The sequence below is a fragment of the Callospermophilus lateralis genome, chromosome 1 (genome assembly GCF_048772815.1).
Source record: "Callospermophilus lateralis isolate mCalLat2 chromosome 1, mCalLat2.hap1, whole genome shotgun sequence".
NCBI lineage: Eukaryota > Metazoa > Chordata > Mammalia > Rodentia > Sciuridae > Callospermophilus > Callospermophilus lateralis.
In genome coordinates, this window is record NC_135305.1 from 209,488,080 (window position 1) to 209,505,886 (window position 17,807).

At 60.8% G+C, this 17,807-nt stretch overlaps 1 protein-coding gene across 2 annotated transcripts in view; it reads left to right on the top strand.

The window, feature by feature from the left end:
* Positions 1–17,354, top strand: part of Ell (elongation factor for RNA polymerase II) — a 67,067-nt gene extending 49,713 nt beyond the window's left edge. For both annotated transcript variants that reach the window (XM_076845761.2, XM_076845770.2), the window contains exons 3-12: positions 1,456–1,577; positions 1,757–1,920; positions 4,295–4,560; positions 6,447–6,571; positions 9,728–9,821; positions 10,100–10,604; positions 13,512–13,578; positions 13,776–13,947; positions 15,186–15,230; positions 15,651–17,354. In XM_076845761.2, coding sequence (XP_076701876.1) covers positions 1,456–1,577; positions 1,757–1,920; positions 4,295–4,560; positions 6,447–6,571; positions 9,728–9,821; positions 10,100–10,604; positions 13,512–13,578; positions 13,776–13,947; positions 15,186–15,230; positions 15,651–15,767 — 1,677 coding nt within the window. In that variant the 3' untranslated portion in view covers positions 15,768–17,354. The remainder of the gene's footprint in view (positions 1–1,455; positions 1,578–1,756; positions 1,921–4,294; positions 4,561–6,446; positions 6,572–9,727; positions 9,822–10,099; positions 10,605–13,511; positions 13,579–13,775; positions 13,948–15,185; positions 15,231–15,650) is intronic.
* Positions 17,355–17,807: the final 453 nt, after the last annotated feature.

Sequence of the window (17,807 nt, forward strand, 5' to 3'; positions counted from 1 at the left end):
ACAAACACAAGTGGTGGAGGCCTACCTGGCACAGCACCCTGAGGTCTTAGGGTGCATGTCTAGGTGCAGCCTGTGGTGAGCACAACAGGGGCATAGGCTCCTTCCCTGCAGGGGTGCGTGGGGTGGAGGTGCACAGAGGGGTGTTTGGTAGGCCCTGGGACTGGGCGGGGCAGGGCAGATGGGATGATCCTTCCTCTGGAGCAGGCTCAGCCTGTGCGAGGGGCAGGAGGGTCTGTGGACTGGGACAGTGGGGCAGCTGTTCTGGTTCAGGGCAGGGCCTTGGCTTGGGCTGCGTGGGGCTTGCAGTGTTTCAGGATGATCCCGGCTCGGTGATTCTGTGGCTCCCTGTGTCCCTACACACCACTCTGAGAGCCACATCCCAGCAGAGGCCATGCAGCAGGTGGCAGGGTGGGCGTCTCTCTGTGTGGGCTGGTGACTCAGGAGCTGTGTTCTGTGGCTCCCGAGGCCCGAGTGCAGACAGACTAAGCTGCCTCTGGGCACATGTGGCTGCTTGGAGATGAGGCCTGCTCCCCACCCCTGCTGCCCCCTCCTCACTGACTTCATGTCCCCATCTGTGTGTCTGATTAGCTGTGAGGAACTTGTGTTCAAACCCAGGGGTGAGTTTCGGAAGGGTCACCCCTGGTGGCCAGGGCTCTGCAAGACCTTCCTCTCTCCTCCCTCCCTCCTCAGCAGCCCCGGGCCTTCCCTCGGCCTGGGTGGGCTGGAGGCAGGGGCGTGGTGATGCTGTCCTGCAGGGAGCCCAGTGTCTATGCTGGAACTAGGATGGCTGCCCGCCTGCCCACTGCCATCGGCTGTTGTGGCTTCATGCTGGGCTGGACTCATGGTCTGCAGCCAGGCTTACATGGACTGTGGCACATGTAAACCATGTCACATGTTACCTAGATATGGGGGTCCAGTGCTGCCCATCTTTAAGCTTCTCAGGGCCCACTCCTGCTTTATCTGTGGCCACAGGACAATGAGTGACACTTGGAGTCTGTGAGCCAAGTGGGCAGATTCTGAGGGTCTGCTGGTGCCAGTCCTACTGCATTTCACCTTCCTGGGGCCCAGGCCAGGTCGCTCCATTTGCTGGGTGCGCAAATTGAGTCACTTCCCGGGCAAGCCACCTCCCCAGAGCCAGATGAGCAGGGTGAAGACGCTGCCTCTGGGTGGGTGCTGAGCAGTCAGTGTTCATGGTGCCACTGCTACTAAAACTCGAGACGGGGACACCCTCACAGGAGCCCGGGGCCCCTCCTGACCATTGTTGAGGGCAGAAGGTGGGGACAGCCTCTGTCCTGTTACTGCCAGGAATGGCAGAGGTGTGTTTTACAGGAAGCTGCTGGAGTTCCTGGGGTGAGGGTTCGGTGGCGGCAACTTGTGGGGGGCAGCTGGGCCTGGTGGAGCTGTGGGCCCCTCCTTGTTGCGGGCCTCCCAGTGACCCGCCCCCTCTGTGCACAGCACATCTCCATCCCTCAGCCTGACTGCCCCGAGGAGGCGCGGACATTCTCCTTCTACCTCTCCAACATCGGCCGGGACAGCCCCCAGGGCAGCTTCGACTGCATCCAGCAGTACGTCTCCAGGTGAGGCGCCCCTGCCCTGGGGACCCCCAGACCGGGTGCTAGGCCTTGGCTGTGGCCTCTGGCCAGGTTGGGACATGTTCTGTTGAGCAGTGTGGCCCGAGTCGGAGGGGACTGAGCCCCACGTCCAGGTGGGTGCGAGGCAGGGCATGACCACGTCTCCCTGGCCCTGTGTCTTTCAGCCATGGGGACGTCCACCTGGACTGCCTGGGTAGCATCCAGGACAAGGTCACAGTGTGCGCCACTGACGACTCCTATCAGAAGGCCCGTGAGAGCATGGCGCAGGCGGAGGAGGAGACTCGGAGCCGCGGGGCCATCGTCATCAAGCCCGGAGGCCGCTACCTGGGTGAGCAGTGGGACGAGGCCTGGGCCTGGGGCAGCAGCGGGCTGGTCCAGGCCAGGCGCTGGCTGTTTCTAACCAGAAGTGGTGGGTGGGTCGGCACAGGGGTCAGTCCCTGAGCAGGACTAGATGCCCACACCAGCATCCAGGTCAGAAGGCAACTTCTAGCCACCTTGGCGGTGGCACCTGAGTTGTAGCAGCTGCTGCCTTGTGAACCCCAAAGTACACACAGGGGCCCAGGATCTCTAGGAGCTCTGATCTGAATTGGTGGGCTTTCCTCGTAGGTTGTAGCTTGGGGACCTTGGGGACCTCTGCCTCAGGGAAACGAATGGGTTCTGCAGAAAAAGTGGAGAAACCAAGGCTGGGATTGTGGCTCAGAGGGAGAGCGCTGGCCTCGCATGCTGAGGCACTGGGTTCAAGCCTCAGCCCCACATGAAAATAAAATAAAGATACGGTGTCTACCTGTAACTAAAAAAATAAATTAAAAAAAAAAAGTGGAAAAACTAATAAGCATCCAGAGGGGAGTCAGGCGGTGTCTTTAGAGAGCGCCTCGCCCGCCCCTGCCCTGCCCTGCCCCTCCCCCCAGGGGTGAGGAGTTTAGGATTGGGGCACTGGTCGCTCCAGGCTCTGGGCTGGGAGGTGAGCAGCTTAAAGCATGAGAACCTCCAAGGTCTTTTGGTTCATTCTTTTATAAGAAAACATGGGGTTGGGGGGCCTGGGTCGTGGCTCAGTGGTGGAGCACTTGCCTAGCACATGGGAGGCACTGGGTTCCATCCTCACACCACATAAAAATAACTAAATAAAATAAAGGTATATTGATCACTAAAAGAAAATGTAAATAAAAAGAAAACATGGGAAGATTTCACATTCATCCTCCTCCCCAAAGACCTCTCTCTAGATGCAGCCACTGCAGGGGCTGGTCCTGGCCAGTGCTGGGCGAGAGTGGGTGTGCTCCATGGCCAGAAATCCCTGCCCGCCCCCTGCAGCAGGTACTGGGCTATGAGCCACCTGGCAGTGTCTCCTGGGAAAGAGCAGCTGGGTGCTTTACCCACCTGCTCTTGCTTCAAGGTAGAAACTTGAATGTCCACACACATTAATAAATTCACGGGTCCTTTGGCTAAAATGTTGGTTAAAAACTTTCTCATTGTGCCACATCGGGCACAGTGATGGTTCTGAAGCAGTTGACATTCTCACGGAAACAGTCTTCGTGAAGAGTAAACATGCATGTCCTGGCTCTGGCCCTGAGTGTTTTAGTGTCACGCCTCCCTGACCCCTGGCCCATGTCTTTCTCTCAGCCTGTGAGGACAGGGGCCAGCCCTGCTCTCTGGACCTCATTGAACAAACCCAGAGGTGTGAGCGGCTGGCCCTAGGGATTCTAAAATAATTCTGTTTTCTTGTCACAAATCATAGTTTGAGTGACAAGATCAAAAGGAAATCCTCTTGCCAGGCATGGTGGAGCACACCTGTAAACCTGCAACTCAGGAGGCTGAGGCAGCAAGATCGAGAGTTTGAGGCCAACCCGGGTAACTTAGTTAAACCCTGTCTCAAAACAAAACTAAAAAGTGCTGGGGATATGGCTTAGTGGTAGAGCACCCCTGGGTCCAATCCCTGGTACCAAAGAAAAGGACGTCCTCATGAAGAAAGAGCTTTGTGGCCCAAGTCCTCAGGATTTGCTGCTGAGCTTGCCTGGCTGGGTGCCTTCTGCAGGAGGCCAGGGCAGTGTTGAGGACAGGGTGAATGACTTCTGAATGGAGGTCATACAGACTTGTGGTATGCTAGACCCTGTTCTGTCTCTGTTCCCTCTGGGACTGAGGGCAAGCTCAGTGTCCCCAAGACCTGAAGCACAGCCACGCTTGCCAGAGAAGCACTTACTGGGACCCATGGCTGGGGACCTGCATGCCCTCTGGGGTCTGTGCAGCAGCTGTCTGAAGTGGCCCTGACACCTATTCCTGTTTATTAAAAAAAAATGAGGGTGGGGGGGACAGCTGTGGGGCTGGTATAGGAGATCCAGACTGTGAGATCCAGACTCCAGGGGTACCTGTCTTTAGTTCAGGGACCCCCATTTTAGTATACCTAAGGGTTCATAGATGCCCTCTACCCCCAGGGTGGCCAAGTCTCCAGTTTCTAGGACTCAAGTTACACTGATACAATTAGTTGAGGACTTGAGCACCTCTGTGTCCTGCACCTCCCTCTTTGAGGCTGGGGACCCCGAGGTGACAGGCTGGCTGGCTGGGCAGCAGGTGGCACTCTTGGCCGTCCAGCACTCAGCTTTGGCTTGGTGTGGGCTTCAGACCGCTGTCTTCCCAGTCCCTGTGCCAGCACAGGGTACGCCACGGGCCGCCCCCTCCCTCTTTCCCTAATTCCCTGGCTGTCGTTGCAGGCAAGAAGGTTCACTTCCGGAAGCCAGCCCCAGGGGCGACAGATGCAGTGCCTTCCCGGAAGCGTGCCACCCCCATCAACCTGGCAAGTGCTATCAGGAAGAGTGGTGTAAGCGGGGCCAGTGGGGTGTCCCAGAGGCCTTTCCGTGACCGGGTGCTGCACCTCCTGGCCCTGAGGCCCTACCGGAAGGCCGAGCTGCTGCTGAGGCTACAGAAGGACGGCCTGGCACAGGCAGACAAGGACTCACTGGATGGCCTGCTCCAGCAGGTGGGGACTGGGGGAGGGGCCGCACAACCCACCCACCTTGAGGTCATGCGCCACAGTGGCGTCTGCTGTAGATGTCTCGTGGGGCCGTCTGAGAAGGGCCCTCCTGGGCCTCCTGGCTTAGAACACACTTAACCTGGGGGACGTGCCTCCTGTGTGTTGGCTGATGGGCAGCTGCAAGGCCAGGACCAAGCAGCCACGTCTGCTGTTGCGGGGACAGTAGATCTGAAGCCTGGGGCCTCGCAGCATAGAACTCGGGCTCAGCAGGCAGGTGGCCTGTGGACAGCTCCCTGCCACTCAACAGCTGTGAGCCTAGGCAAGGGGCTTTGTACCTGGGACCCCTGGTCCTCACCCGACAGGTCCTCACCTGACAGGAGTGCCAGCTCTGTCCCTCTTGAAGAGAAGGAGGGGAGCCAGCGAAGGCGGTGGTGGCAGGTGGATCTGCTGTTAGCAGCACACTGAGCCAGTAGTGCTGTGCTCACTGTCATCCCAGGGACTTGGGGGATGATGCAGGAGGATGGAAAGTTTGAGGCCAGCCTGAGCAACCTCCTGGCCCTGAGGCCCTACCGGAAAGTGGAGCTGCTGCTGAGGCTGCTCAAAATGAAATTTTAAAAAAGGACTCGGGGTGGAGCTCAGCCGAGGAGCGCTCGCCTAGCCTACGGGAGGGAGGCCCTGGGTGCCACCCCCAGCACCGCAGACAAACCCCAGCCACTGCCACCCCTCTCACCAGCACTCCCCACACATTCCCGAGGCTCCACCCTGGCTCCCCAGGCCCCCCAGGCCCCTGGGAAGCCAAGCACTCCTGAGCTGGCTGCCAGCCCTGAGCCAGGCCTGAGGTGGGGGGTGTTCTGCCCAGGAGTGCTGCCATGGAGGTGTGGCCGGGCCTCTTGTCTCAATGGGTCGTAGCAGGATGTCGAGGGTGTCACCCACCAGCTTGCCCAGTCCCCCAGCAGCTGGGAACACAGGCGGGGCCTCCTGTAGCAGGGAGCATACATCGTGCTATGCGGTGACATGGCAGCTGGATCTGAGGTGCATTTCCATATCTGCCACGTTCATTGTCTCTGGTGCAGCCCAAGGCCGGTTGGGGACCTCAGAGCGCGGCCTCAGGAGGATGTTGGCCTGGCTGCCACCCACCCAGTCCCTACTCCTTATGTGGAACTGAGGGCGACATCTGTGAAAGGCTGGGCTTCAGGGGTGTCCTGAAGGTGCCGCATGAAGGCAGGGAGGGGAGGAGGGGCCTCTGAGGCCCTACTGTGTGGACGACTCAGAGCACAGGTACTGGGGACCTGTGGTCAAGTGCTTCCCTCAGCCCTCAACCTAGGGAGGTAGTCCCAGGAGACCGCCCGCACCCATACTCCTGACCCCGATTCTCTTGAGAACGCGGCCACCCGAGCTGCTGTCCCTGGAGCGCTGCGGCTTTGCCTGCGGAAACGCTGGGATTCGAGCCCTTAGGGATGCGGCCATAGCCCAGGAGAACAGCTGAAGGCAGAAGGCTGCTGGCAGGGTGGCTTAGCCCTGGCCTGGGGTGGGCACCTGAGCTTAGGCTGGCTCTGCTCCGGGAGCCACAATCTGAAAGGGAAGGGGACGGGCTGGCGTTGGGTCCCGGAAGCTCACGAGTGTAGATGGTGGCGCTTCCTTTTTGGAGCCAGCCTGGCCCCCAGCATCTGTGAGATAAGTAAATGTGGACCTCACGCCCTCACCCCCTTTGTCCCTTATGTGCCTAAAGGTCTAGGGGAGCTGGGAGTAGCGGGTGGCACAGGCAGAGGGGGCTGCCATGTTCTCTCTCCGCTCTGTCTGCCTCCCTCTGTCTTTGCACACCCCCATGCATGTGTTCCGAAGGGCCTGCCACCCAGGCTCCCTGCACGGTGACGGCTGGCTATGTGTTGCAGGTGGCCAATGTGAATGCCAAGGACGGCACATGCACGCTGAGGGACTGCATGTACAAGGACGTGCAGAAGGACTGGCCTGGCTACTCAGAGGGGGACCAGCAGCTGCTGAAACGAATGCTTGTCCGGTAATGCTTCCTCCTGTCCCCTCCCCGGCACCTCCCAGAGATCTGGGACGACGTCTCATGGTCCCGAAGGCCAGTGACTCAGGACGGAATCTCCTGGGCGCCTTCCCGACTGTCCTCCCTGCTGCCCGCAGTCCCCTTGGCCTCCTGCTGGTTGGTGGGGGAGGCAGCACCCTGGGTGGGGGTGTGAGTCACGTCGCCCCAGCCAAGAACTCCTCAAACCAAAGGCCTCGGTGTGCCTGGATCAGCTGTGACTATCCCCCCATTTCCCTCCTGGCTCCTTGAGCAGCCAGCATCCCCGGAGGCCACTGCTGAACCTCTCAAGAACCCCAAGCTGAGAGAAATGAGGCAAAGCGTGCTCCCTGCAGATGTGATTAAGCAGCGTTAATTAAACACATCCCCTTTCTGACTAATTGGGCCCTAGGGTCAGGAGCAGTGGGTCCTGGGGAGCCGGGGCTGAGGAGGCGGGCAGCTTTCCCCTGCAGCGCTTCTGCAGGCCTGTGTGCTAATTAGACCTGAGCTGTCTGTGAGTTTGGCGTTTTTAAGTGTTTTTAAGTGTGGCTGTTTGAAGCAGTCATTGTGTCTAGAAAGCCGAGGGGGTTGGGGATCACTCCACATGAACCCCAGAGAGCAGCAGCAGCGCTTCCCCTCCTCGCCCCTGCGGTGTCCCTTCCTGGAGCTGGTTGTGGTCCTCGGTTGAGCTGGCCAACTGGAGCCCAAGTGTCCAGTGGTGGGTCCTGGGTGCTCAGGAGAGGCTGGCAGAGGACATAGTCTTGGCAGAAGCCCCCCCCGCCAACGTCCACACCTGGGACGGTGTGGTTGGTTGCTACTCCAACCAACCTTGTCCCCGGGCAGCACTGTATCCTCCTTCCTCCAGCTGTTTCCACCCGCCACACACTTGGGTAAAGGACCGAACGTTGTACCATCAATGACATTGACCTGTGTGCTTGGAAGTGCAAGGCTGCACCCAGCCTGCCCCCTCCCTTGGGGTCCCTCCGACAGTGCTTGCACCCCAGGGGTTCTGTGCCTGCTGGTTTGTCCCAACCCAGGCAGGGGAGCTGCGGGGAGCGAGCCCCAGGCCTGTGTGGGTCAGTGGGAAGCAGCATCTGGATGTCAGGCAGGTTTCACAGCATGCCCGCCCCAGCCACCCTGCTCACCTCCATCTGAGGTTGTTCCCTTGGTGAGCTGCTGGCCTGCGGGAGCCCATGGGCGGTCAGTCAGCCCTCGATGGGGGCTGGCTGTGGATCGGTGGCCTCTGGTGTATGGGAAGAGCGAGCGTCAGTGTCCCAGCCTGTGGCTGTGCAGAGATGCCCCGCAGAGGCAGTGTTCGAAGTCAAGGCCTCACTTAGACCAGAAGAGAAGACAGGAGCTCGGAGTGTTTCCTTTGTTACAAGGAAGGCTAGGCCTGTGCAGGTCACAAAACAGGCAGGGTGTGGGGACCAGCTCACTGCAGGTGGCCTGCAGCAGAGCCTTGTGCCATGCCTCGGCTGCACTGTCGGTTGTCTACGCCCTCTTCTCAGTCCAACAGCTCGAGCCATTTTTGGTTATCCACTCCCCGGGCCTCTTGTCCCTGTTGGGAGGTCCGGAGACCTGCACGTGCCCTCAGGAACCGACTCCACCAGAACCACCCAGTGCTGAGGGCCTCACCCCAGTCCAGGTGCTCCTCTCTCACCTAGAGCCCCATCCCTGGCCCCGAAGCTGCCCCCTGCTCCTCCCTGGGGTTGAGGGAACACAGTTTCTGGGATTTCTGACTCAGGAAAGGGCTCAGGAGGCCACCCATCTACCCCTCTTCACACCCCACTTAGTGTCTTCACACCCTACTTAGTGTCAGCTGATGGCCAAGACTAGACTTTCAGAGCCAAAAGCGCTCTCCCTTCATGTTGAAGACCTGGCCTTTGGTCAAAGGCATCCCGACCCAGCCCTTTCTCATCCACCCATGCGGTCACAGGCATGCAGACAGGTGCTCTGGATGGCGCTTGTTCCCTCCATCCCATGTGTGGTCCAGAAATGATGCCACTGCCCTTCCCTCCTGCTTTCTCTAATTCTGCCACTAGGGGGCCGTGGTGCTGAGTGGTCATGTCTTCCCTGTTTTCCTTTCTCTCATAATTTTGGGAGATTTCTTCAGCTTCTCTTAGCCTGGTGTCCTGTCCCTGTGGATTCGCCTGTTCAGAATATTTCATGTCATTGGAAGCACACGCTGTGTGGCCTTTTGTATAGGGCTCTTGTCACTCAGCATCGTGCTTTTGAGGTTCGTCCGTGCTGTAGCCTGTATCGGAGCTGTTCCGCCAGGTGACTGGACCACGCTGTGCTGATCCAGGCATCTGTTGATGGGCAGTTGGGTGGTTTTCACCTTTTGCCTGTGATGAGTGATGCTGCTGTGAACACTGGAGTCCCCAGCAAGACTCAGCTTGTGCCCTAAGTGTCAGGTCATTTTTATGTGCTCCTCGTCTCCATGTAAATGAAGAGGCAGTGAACTACCCTCCTCTGGGTGCAGGACACTGAAACAAAATCCCTCAGGCTGGGCAACTGACTAGAGAGGAGGTTAATTTGGCTCATGGTTCTGGAGTGCGGAGTTGGGGCCTGCATTTAGTGACAGCTTTTGGCTGGCAGGTCCTGCAGCAGTGCAAACCTTCCCATATTGAGAAAAAGGGTGCGTGCGTTTGTGTCTGTTTTGTGGTCTCCCCATCTACCCAGGACTCAATTGTGGGGGCTCCATCCTGATGCCCTTAACTAACCCTAGTCACAGAGGCCACCTGAGGAGCCGCAGGCAGATTCAGTTTCTGTTGTCCTCTTATTCACAGTGGAGACCAAACGCCACACAGAAGCCTCGAGGGCCACGCTCAGACCTCAGCGGCACCAAGGGGTGTCCTCCTGTGCCAGCTGGTCCAGAGGCCCTAAGGCTGCTCCCCGCCGCCCCGGGCTCCCCTACTCCCTGGGCTCCCCCACCCCCCCGGGCTCCCCCACTCCCCTGGGCTCCCCCACTTCCCTGGGCTCCCACCACCCCCCGGGCTCCCCCACTCCCCACTGCACCCGGCCCAGCTCTCATTTTTGGAGTGGTTTTGGGGGGCACCTCTACCTGGGCTTCCTAGCCAGGGGGTCACTCCATCCAGCACCGCTGCCGAGTCCTCTGACCCGCCCTCCCCCCACTTCTCCTTACAGCAAGCTGTGCCAGCCACAGAGCACCAGCCTGCCTGGAGACCCCGTGGCCGCCAGCCCCCCGGGCGAGCATGGCAGCTCGGCCTCGCCCCCTCAGGTAGCAGCTGACTGACTGGGTGTGAAGCGCAGGAGGGGGGTGGGTCTCCCCTGTGAGCCAAAGGACCCCTTCTGGCACCCTGTCCGCCTGCCTTGGTGAGGCTCCTGTGCCTAGAGGCTTGGCCACCTGGCTGGCCATCTTTGGCTGCCAAGTCCTGACCCAGGGTCCAGGCGCCCCCGTGTGGCCAGAGGGTGCCTTACAGGCGCTGGGTCTCCCTGGGCCTGGTGCCGCCTGGTGGCTCCCAGGCTCCCTGTAAAATCATCGCCCTTTCTTTGCAGAAACGGCCACAGCCACCTGATTTCATTGACCCCCTGGCCAACAAGAAACCCAGGATATCGCACTTCGCCCAGAGAGCCCAGCCTGCCCTCAACGGGAAACTGAGCGTGCCCAATGGCCGCGAGGCCCTCCTGCCCACCCCGGGGCCGCCGACTAGCACGGACACCCTCAGCTCCAGTGCCCATCTGCCTCCGCGACTGGAGCCTCCGCGACTGGAGCCCCCGCGGGCCCATGACCCCCTGACCGATGTTAGCAATGACCTGGGCCACAGTGGCCAGGACAGTAAGCGCGGGGAGGCCGCTGCCCCCAGCCCTGCCACTCACCTTGGTCTCCCCCTGCTGACGGACTACACCCAGCCCGACAGGCCCCACGACAGCCCTGCCCGCAGCAAGCCCAAGAAGAAGTCCAAGAAGCACAAAGACAAGGAGAGGGCAGCCGAGGACAGGCACCGGACCCAGCCTCCAGATCACGCTCCTGCCACCCCCAGAGCTCCGCCCGATGCCCCAGGTGGGTGCCCCGACTCACCCTCACTCGCAGGGTGTCATGAAGGTCCAGGCTGCTAGAGTCTGAGGGAGGCTGGCCATGCTGCCCGCGAGGCCCTGTCAGGCTCCCCGCACTGCAGCCTGTGGCCGCTGTGTCCTAGGAGTTTCACCGTCTGCCCCTTTGGTGTGGGGGTTTGGGGAGCCCCCAGGGCTGAGGCCCGGTGCTGCTTTCACTGCCCATATGCAGGCCACAGACCAGCAGGGAGCAGGGCTCACAGAAGGGGATCAGTGTGGAGAGGAACACGCTGCAGGAGACCCTGGCTGCTGAGAGGCAGCAGGGTTGCTGGGGGCTGCTGGGGCCCAGGGAAGGAAATGGAGGGACAGGGACGCCAGCTCCACCCAGGCAGACCCAGGGTGGAGAGGACAGCACCTGGGCTGTGGTCAGCTTGTGTGGCTTGTGGAGGAGCTGGGTTTGGGCACATGCAGGAAGGATTTAGAAGGCATTGCAGGTCTCCTGGCAGGGGTGGGAAGCCCTAGGGGACCCAGAAACGGGTTCCTAGCGACAGGACCAGGGGGTGAAACATGCCAGGCCCTGTGCTGAGCAGGGGACCCTCTGGGCCTTGCATGCTGGGCAGGGGCTCAGGCACTGGGCTACACCCAGCCCAACAGAGGAAACTTTGTGATGGGGAATCAGTGTTGGGCCACTGAGGGATGATGTGGGCCAGCACAGTGCTCTCCAGAAAGGCAGGGCTGGCAGTGAGGTCTTCTATACCTAGTGCCCAAGATCACAGCCCTGGGGACTTGAGCCGAGCAGGCAGTGGCCTGTCCAGCTCAGTGACCCCTGGTTCCTGCTGATTTGTAGAGAGCAGCGTGGACTAGCACAGCACACCACGCCAGCCTCATTTGGACACTGAGCAGCCACACGGGGTGGGGCCTCCTAGGGCAGTGGCATCCGAAATGGCCACCTTGTTCCCCAACACTAGCTGGCCAGGGCAACCGGGCGGTGCCACCTGTTGCTACTTCAGCATTGTTTCTCTGGGCATAATCCCAGGCGGGGGTTCCTGGGACTGTGGTTTTGATGAGTTGTCCCACTGCACCTGGGAAGGCCACACCTCCCCGGCCTCTGCCAGGAACAGAGGAATAGGAGCCCTGCAGAGTCCTGCCAGGTGCAGGTCAGCCCTCGAGCAGCTCCTCCCAGGCCCTGGGAGACCCATGCGAGCAGCAGGGAGGGGGCAGGGCCGGAGGGGGCTGGAGCGTTGCTGGGCCGAGGCCCTCATTCCATCCCCAGCGCCAGACAATTAAAAGGGAAGTGCAGCATGGCACCAGCAGCTGTGCCAGCACAGAGCCCGCTGTCTCCAGGGCCCAGGTTGGTCCGGGTGCAGGGTAGGTCCCAGGGCCCCCGCCCAGGAGCAGAGGACAAGCCGGTGGAGAGACGGAAGAGAAACGAATGGGTCATGTTCCCAAAGAAGCCCCCTGGCAAGAGCAGCTCAGCAGGCCATGACCAGGGCCTGGGCTTGGCACAGGGGCCACAGTGTTTGGCAAGGGCCAGACTTCAAGGTCCCTCCTGCCCTGGGTGAGGCTAGCCCTGAGCCTTGGTTTGTCTACTTGTCATCCCACCCGCTGAAAATCTTGAGGGTTAAATGAGCTGGTGCCTGCTGGGCTTGGCATACGGCAGTCACCTGTTCCAGAATGCCCAGGGAGGCCCTGCTCACGCTGCCCGTGGCATGGCAGGAGCATGGGCTTCACCATGGCAGAGATGCCTTGCTGGCCACACCCCTCACATGTTGGCACATCGGTCCTACTCATGCCCTGTGGGCTGAGGATGGGCATGCATGGATGGCCGTGCGTGGCTCAGGGTGGGAATGTTAGCTTAGAGCCCTGGGGAGACTGTTCTGTCCACTTGTGGCCATCCTGGAGGGGACTTTCAGAGGGGTGTGGATACACACCGAGGACGGGCATGTCCCAAGAGCTGCCCTGCAGCCCCGCCTGGAGGGGAGCAGAGGGAGCGAGCTCTGGGCCACCTTCAGGCTGTGGGCGCCTCAGCTGCGTCTGGGACCGCGGCTCGGGGAACTTGCTTGTCCTGGCAGACACCCAGGCCACTCTCCTCTGACTGGCATTCGCCTTACAGGAGTAGGGCATGGGTCCCTGAAGGTCCACGGGAAGGGCCAAGAAGTGGGAGGTCCTCTGCCAGGCAGAGCGGTACTTCATCCTTCCCGCTCCACACCGCAAAGGGACACACTCATTTCTGTACTGGGAAGGGAGTGCGAGTTCTGGAGAGAAACGGTCCCCGGGGAAATGAGCCTCGTTCTGGTCACAGTGTGTGGGTGGGGGCGAGGGCACTTCTCCCTCCCCTCCCTGGTCTCTGGCGGTTTTGGGGTGTTGTGTGATCTGGCCAGGGCAGCACACTGGCCGCCAGGTATGGGTGTGGACTGCGTGGCCTTCACTAGGTCCCTTCTGCCTAAAGGGCCACATGCTGTCGATCCCATGTCCCTGAGCTCCACCCCAGGGACCTCTAAGCAGGTGGCCCCTGCTTCTCCAGCAGAAGCCGCAGCCTAGCACCTGGTCAGAGGAGCAGGATGCGGGGCTGCATCTGTGGCCAGAAACCAGGACCGAGGCCAGGCAGGGACCATTTGTTTCAGCTCAGTGACCTTTAACCTGCTGTCAGTAGAAGCAGCAAAGGCCTGGTGCTGTCCAGCTCCGGACAGGGACAGTGACGCAGCCACCCTGACCTGTCAGCTGTTCACTGTAGGTGTCCCTGAGGCAGCATCTGGGCGCACGTGCTCTGTGGGGCTCTGGCCTGCCCTGCCCTCCCCTTAGACCCTCCTGGTGGCCTCGGCACAGCACCAGCTCTGCCCTGCCTCTGCAGTATGGGCCTGTCCCGGCCCCGCCCCAGGCAGTGCGGACACCCAGCAGCTGTGCCTTCCTCTTGCAGGTCTGAACGGGACCTGCAGCAGCGCCAGCGTGCCCTCGTCCACATCAGAGACACCAGACTATCTGCTGTGAGTACCTCGGGAGGGGCTCCGCTTCTCTGGGGCCAGTGTCCCCGGCTCCTCAGCTTGGCAGAGGCTCCCCTGGCTCCGTGTTTGTTCTGTGAATCCCAGGACACAGCTGTGGCCGGGGTGTCCTGGGATGGCCATTGGTGGCTCTCCTCAGGAGCCCCCTGAGCCCTGATGGCCCCTTTCTTTCCTCTCCTTAGAAAATACGCGGCCATCTCCTCCTCCGAGCAGCGCCAGAGCTACAAGAACGACTTCAACGCCGAGTATAGCGAGTACCGCGACCTGCACGCCCGCATCGAGCAGATCACGCGGCGCTTCACACAGCTGGACGCCCAGCTGCGGCAGCTCTCGCAGGGCTCTGAGGAGTACGAGGTAGGGCCGCCGCCTCCCTCAGCCCTCCCAGGAGTCCCTGCCGAACCTGTGCCCTGGGGCGGGGGACACACAGGCGTTGCCTTCCCTGGTGTCACGCAGGGCCAGCGCCAGATAGTAACCAGCCCGTCACAGGTGTCCTCACAGATAGCCGGGCCCACCGGCCCCCTGTGCAGGCGAAAGAGCAAGATGAGCTGAGGCGCGTGGGTCCCCTTCTCAAACTCAGGACCGGGGCTCAGGACCCCACATCATGAGCAGGACTACAGGCCTGGCCCTACCTAGAGCCTGTCACCACTGCTGTGATCGCAGAGAGCAGAGGGCACTGAGCGGGGTGGAGGCTCCTGTAGCTCCCTGACCCAGAATCCCTGTCCCGGGGCTCAGGAACGTGGGGCCTCCTCCGCAGCAAAAGCATCTCGTTGAGGAAGGAAGTTGCTGGCTGGGTGTGGCTTGGTGGCAGGGTGCTAGCTGGCATGAGGGTCCTGGGCGCCAGCCCTAGCAGTGCTATAGGAAGAAGTAGCTACTCAGTGCCACTTGTTAAAGCAGGATAAGGAAAAGGGACAGGGCCACCTGGAAGCCACCATAGGCTTGCGGGGAGCAGGGCTCAGCCTCCACATAGCCCAGGCAGGTGGGGACGAGAGCAAGGAACCGGCCTCAGAGGATGGAAAATGGCCAAGAGGGAACCTGGGGTGGATTCCGGCCAAACCAACCTGACAGGATTCTTGCTGCGACACGGGGGCTGCTGGGGATGCAGGACCCTGGGGCGGACCTCACTAGGAAGTGCTCAGGCGGGTTGTGAGAAGGGTCAGGACCTGACAAGTTTGGCTGAGCGACATCCTCCATCAGGCCCCGCACCCAGTCACCGATTGTCCCCACTTGCCACCTTTCAGAGCTGGTTGCCCGACTGCAGGGCTGGCCCGGGTAAGGGTCAGGTTTGTGTCCCCTGCCCGAGGTCAGTCTGATCTCCGGAGGACTGGAGGGATGATGGCTTGGGACCCACACACTTCCTGCAGCCCACGTGGCCACTCCACAGCAACCCCTTTGCCCCTGGAACTGTGGACAGACCCCGCTGGGCTTGGGGGAAGGCAGTCGCTCTGCCCCGGAGGCTGCCCCAGCTCCCACAGGGCACATCCGCCACATGGCCGCTGCTCTTTCTGACGCTGTGCAGAGCACCGAGAGGGCGGCTCAGCCTGGCCTCCTTCAGATGCAGACGTGACTCATGTGCTGTTCTGTTGTCCCTCTAGACCACTCGCGGGCAGATTCTGCAGGAATATCGAAAAATCAAAAAGGTGAATAGTCATGTGTTGGGCAGTTGGGGTCAGCTGCACCAGGTTCCAGATGAGTCTGGAGCAGGAGGGTGGACTCAGATCTCTGATCCGCAGAGTGCCTCCTCCACCAGAGGGGCCGAGCCTCTCCTGAGCGGAGCTGGTGCCCAAGGTCGGGGGCGGGGGTGGGGGGCCTCGGGGCCCTGTCTCTAGGAAGGGAGCAACCACTGGGCTTGGCTGAGGGGACCCTGCTCTGCTGGTGGACGAGCTGGCGTCCCAGCCTGCAGGGTCCCAGTCCCAGGAGGACCCTCACATGCTGGGCACAGGCGAGCAGGGGCCACATGCCTGGGCAGCCTCAAGCCCCGGGCGGGCGGCTGACTCCCGCGTGGCTCTCTCTCTCTCTCTATCTATCTATCTATCTCTCTCTCTCTCTCTCTCTCACAGACCAACACCAACTACAGCCAGGAGAAGCACCGCTGCGAGTACCTGCACAGCAAGCTGGCGCACATCAAGAGGCTCATCGCCGAGTACGACCAGCGGCAGCTGCAGGCCTGGCCCTAGCCGGCACCCTCCACCTCATGGGCCCTCTGGGTGCCAGGGGCTGGGGGGGCGTGCGTGGGAGAGAGGATTTATTTAAAACAATAAACACCGGAGATGTACGCATCTGAGCCAGCACCACGGCTGTCAGGGAGGCCCCACCATGCTCGCCCAGTGGGGTGGCCCAGGCCCACCCTGCCTCCCAGCAGTCCCTGCAGGCCAGGCCCACGGAAGCCCACCACGGGGTCCCACTTCCCCTCTCGCCACAACCGAAGACCGGAGGCCAGCCTGCCTGCCTTTTCTAGTTTTATACAATGTCAGCCACTTTTAGCTACTGCTAGAGACTCAAGTCTATTTTTGTACAAAAGAGAAAGCAAATCTTTTTTTCTAAACCTGTGCCTCCCTCTCCTTGGACATCCAGGGCCTAGATGCTACCCTGTGTCCTTTCCCGCAGTATTAAGACGCCACCGGAAGGCACAGTACTGGGGACTTCCCAGGAGAATCCGAGCTGGTGGGCCAGGGCTGCGGGGCTGGGCAGGGTCTCTGCTCCAAAGCCACCTTCGAGGCTCCGCTCAGGGGGACTCTACCATCGCCCCTGGAAAGCTGCTCAGAGCTGAGGAGGCCGCGCTCCGGGCCCCGCCCGTCCTGCTGTTCCAGGGCCGCGGGTGTGTTGAGCTACAAGCTAAAGTCCTCGGCCGCGGCAGCATGATGTCCCAAGGTCCTCGGTTTCCCCCTCGCAGCTGCTCTCGGTTCCGAGCCGTCAAGGCCGTGCGGTTTCTGCTGACCGTGCCCTGGCCCTGGCTCCGGCTCCATCCACCTGTGGGTCCTGGGGTTGTGCCAGCAGGGCCACCGCTGGGGCTTGCACTCAGGGAGGGGCTGGGGCCCCGTGGACAGAGCTGCAGGAACCCGAGGACACACCCTATCTGTCCTCTCTGGGGCACAAGCTCCACAGATAACCCAATTGCTGCTTTGTCGCTGTGCCTAGTCTCTTAGTGTCCCCCAAAGCATTGGGGGACTATGTGTGTGTGTGTGTGTGCGCGCGCGCGCGCGTGTGTGTATGTGACCCCTCCAAGGTGTGGGGGGTGAGGCGAGTGTTCACATTCAGGGCCAAGCGAAGCCATGACTCGGGAATGTGGTGGGGGCAGCTGTGACCAGGGTCAGTCACGGTGGGGGGGCACTGCCGTCCACAGCAGTGAGGCGGGAGGGCTGGCGGGTAAACACAGATGCGTCTATTTTTCTAAACCGTGGGGGTGTCTCCCAGTGGCTTCCAAAGAGCTGGCGCCTGTGTGGAGGCGCCTGCATATGTCCCACCCGCCCCAGTGTCTTTCCTTTGGGACCCCTGGGGTCCCCACATCTCTGAGGAAACTGATCCTTCATGTTTCAATAGCTGTTATTTTGTTTGGCATCTGGGGTGGGGAGGGCAGCCCAGGCGGGCTCTGGCCCCTCCCTCGGGGGTGGAAGGACTTGCTGGAGGAGGCCTGGCTGCCCTCCACTGCCCCCCACCGCCCCGTTGGCCTCTCCTCGGGCATCTGCGTCCTCCTCGGAGGAAGCTGATGTGCTTCGGGGTTGATGGACGAAAGTTCTAGCTGATTAAAGATGGTCTAACTTATTGATACGTTTTTTCCTTTTAATGTTGTACTGTGGAGAAAAACTATTTTGAGCCATGGAGTTGGTGTTTACAAGAATTTTTCACTTTTGCCAAAATGTTACAATTGAAAGGCGTCGCATCTTCAGTCCCCTCGTATTTTCTTAAGCACCTGGTGTCCTTTTTGTACTCAACACGGGAATGCTGAGTTTTTCAACCTACAATAAATTTCACTGAACTGAACCAGCTGCCCCTGGCTGCCTGGCTGGCTTGTGTGTGTGTCACAGCCGGGTTCTGCGGTGGCTCCAGGGAGTCCCTGGTCCTGGGATGGGGGTGGGCTGGGGCCAGGAGGTGACTTGGCCAGGAGCCTCCATGATGATGAGGGGCATCCAGCTGGCAGCCCACGCACCCCCCTGAGGCTACTGGCCGGGAACAAGGGACCAAGGCAGCGGCCTCTGCGGGCGCCACAGGGCCAGACC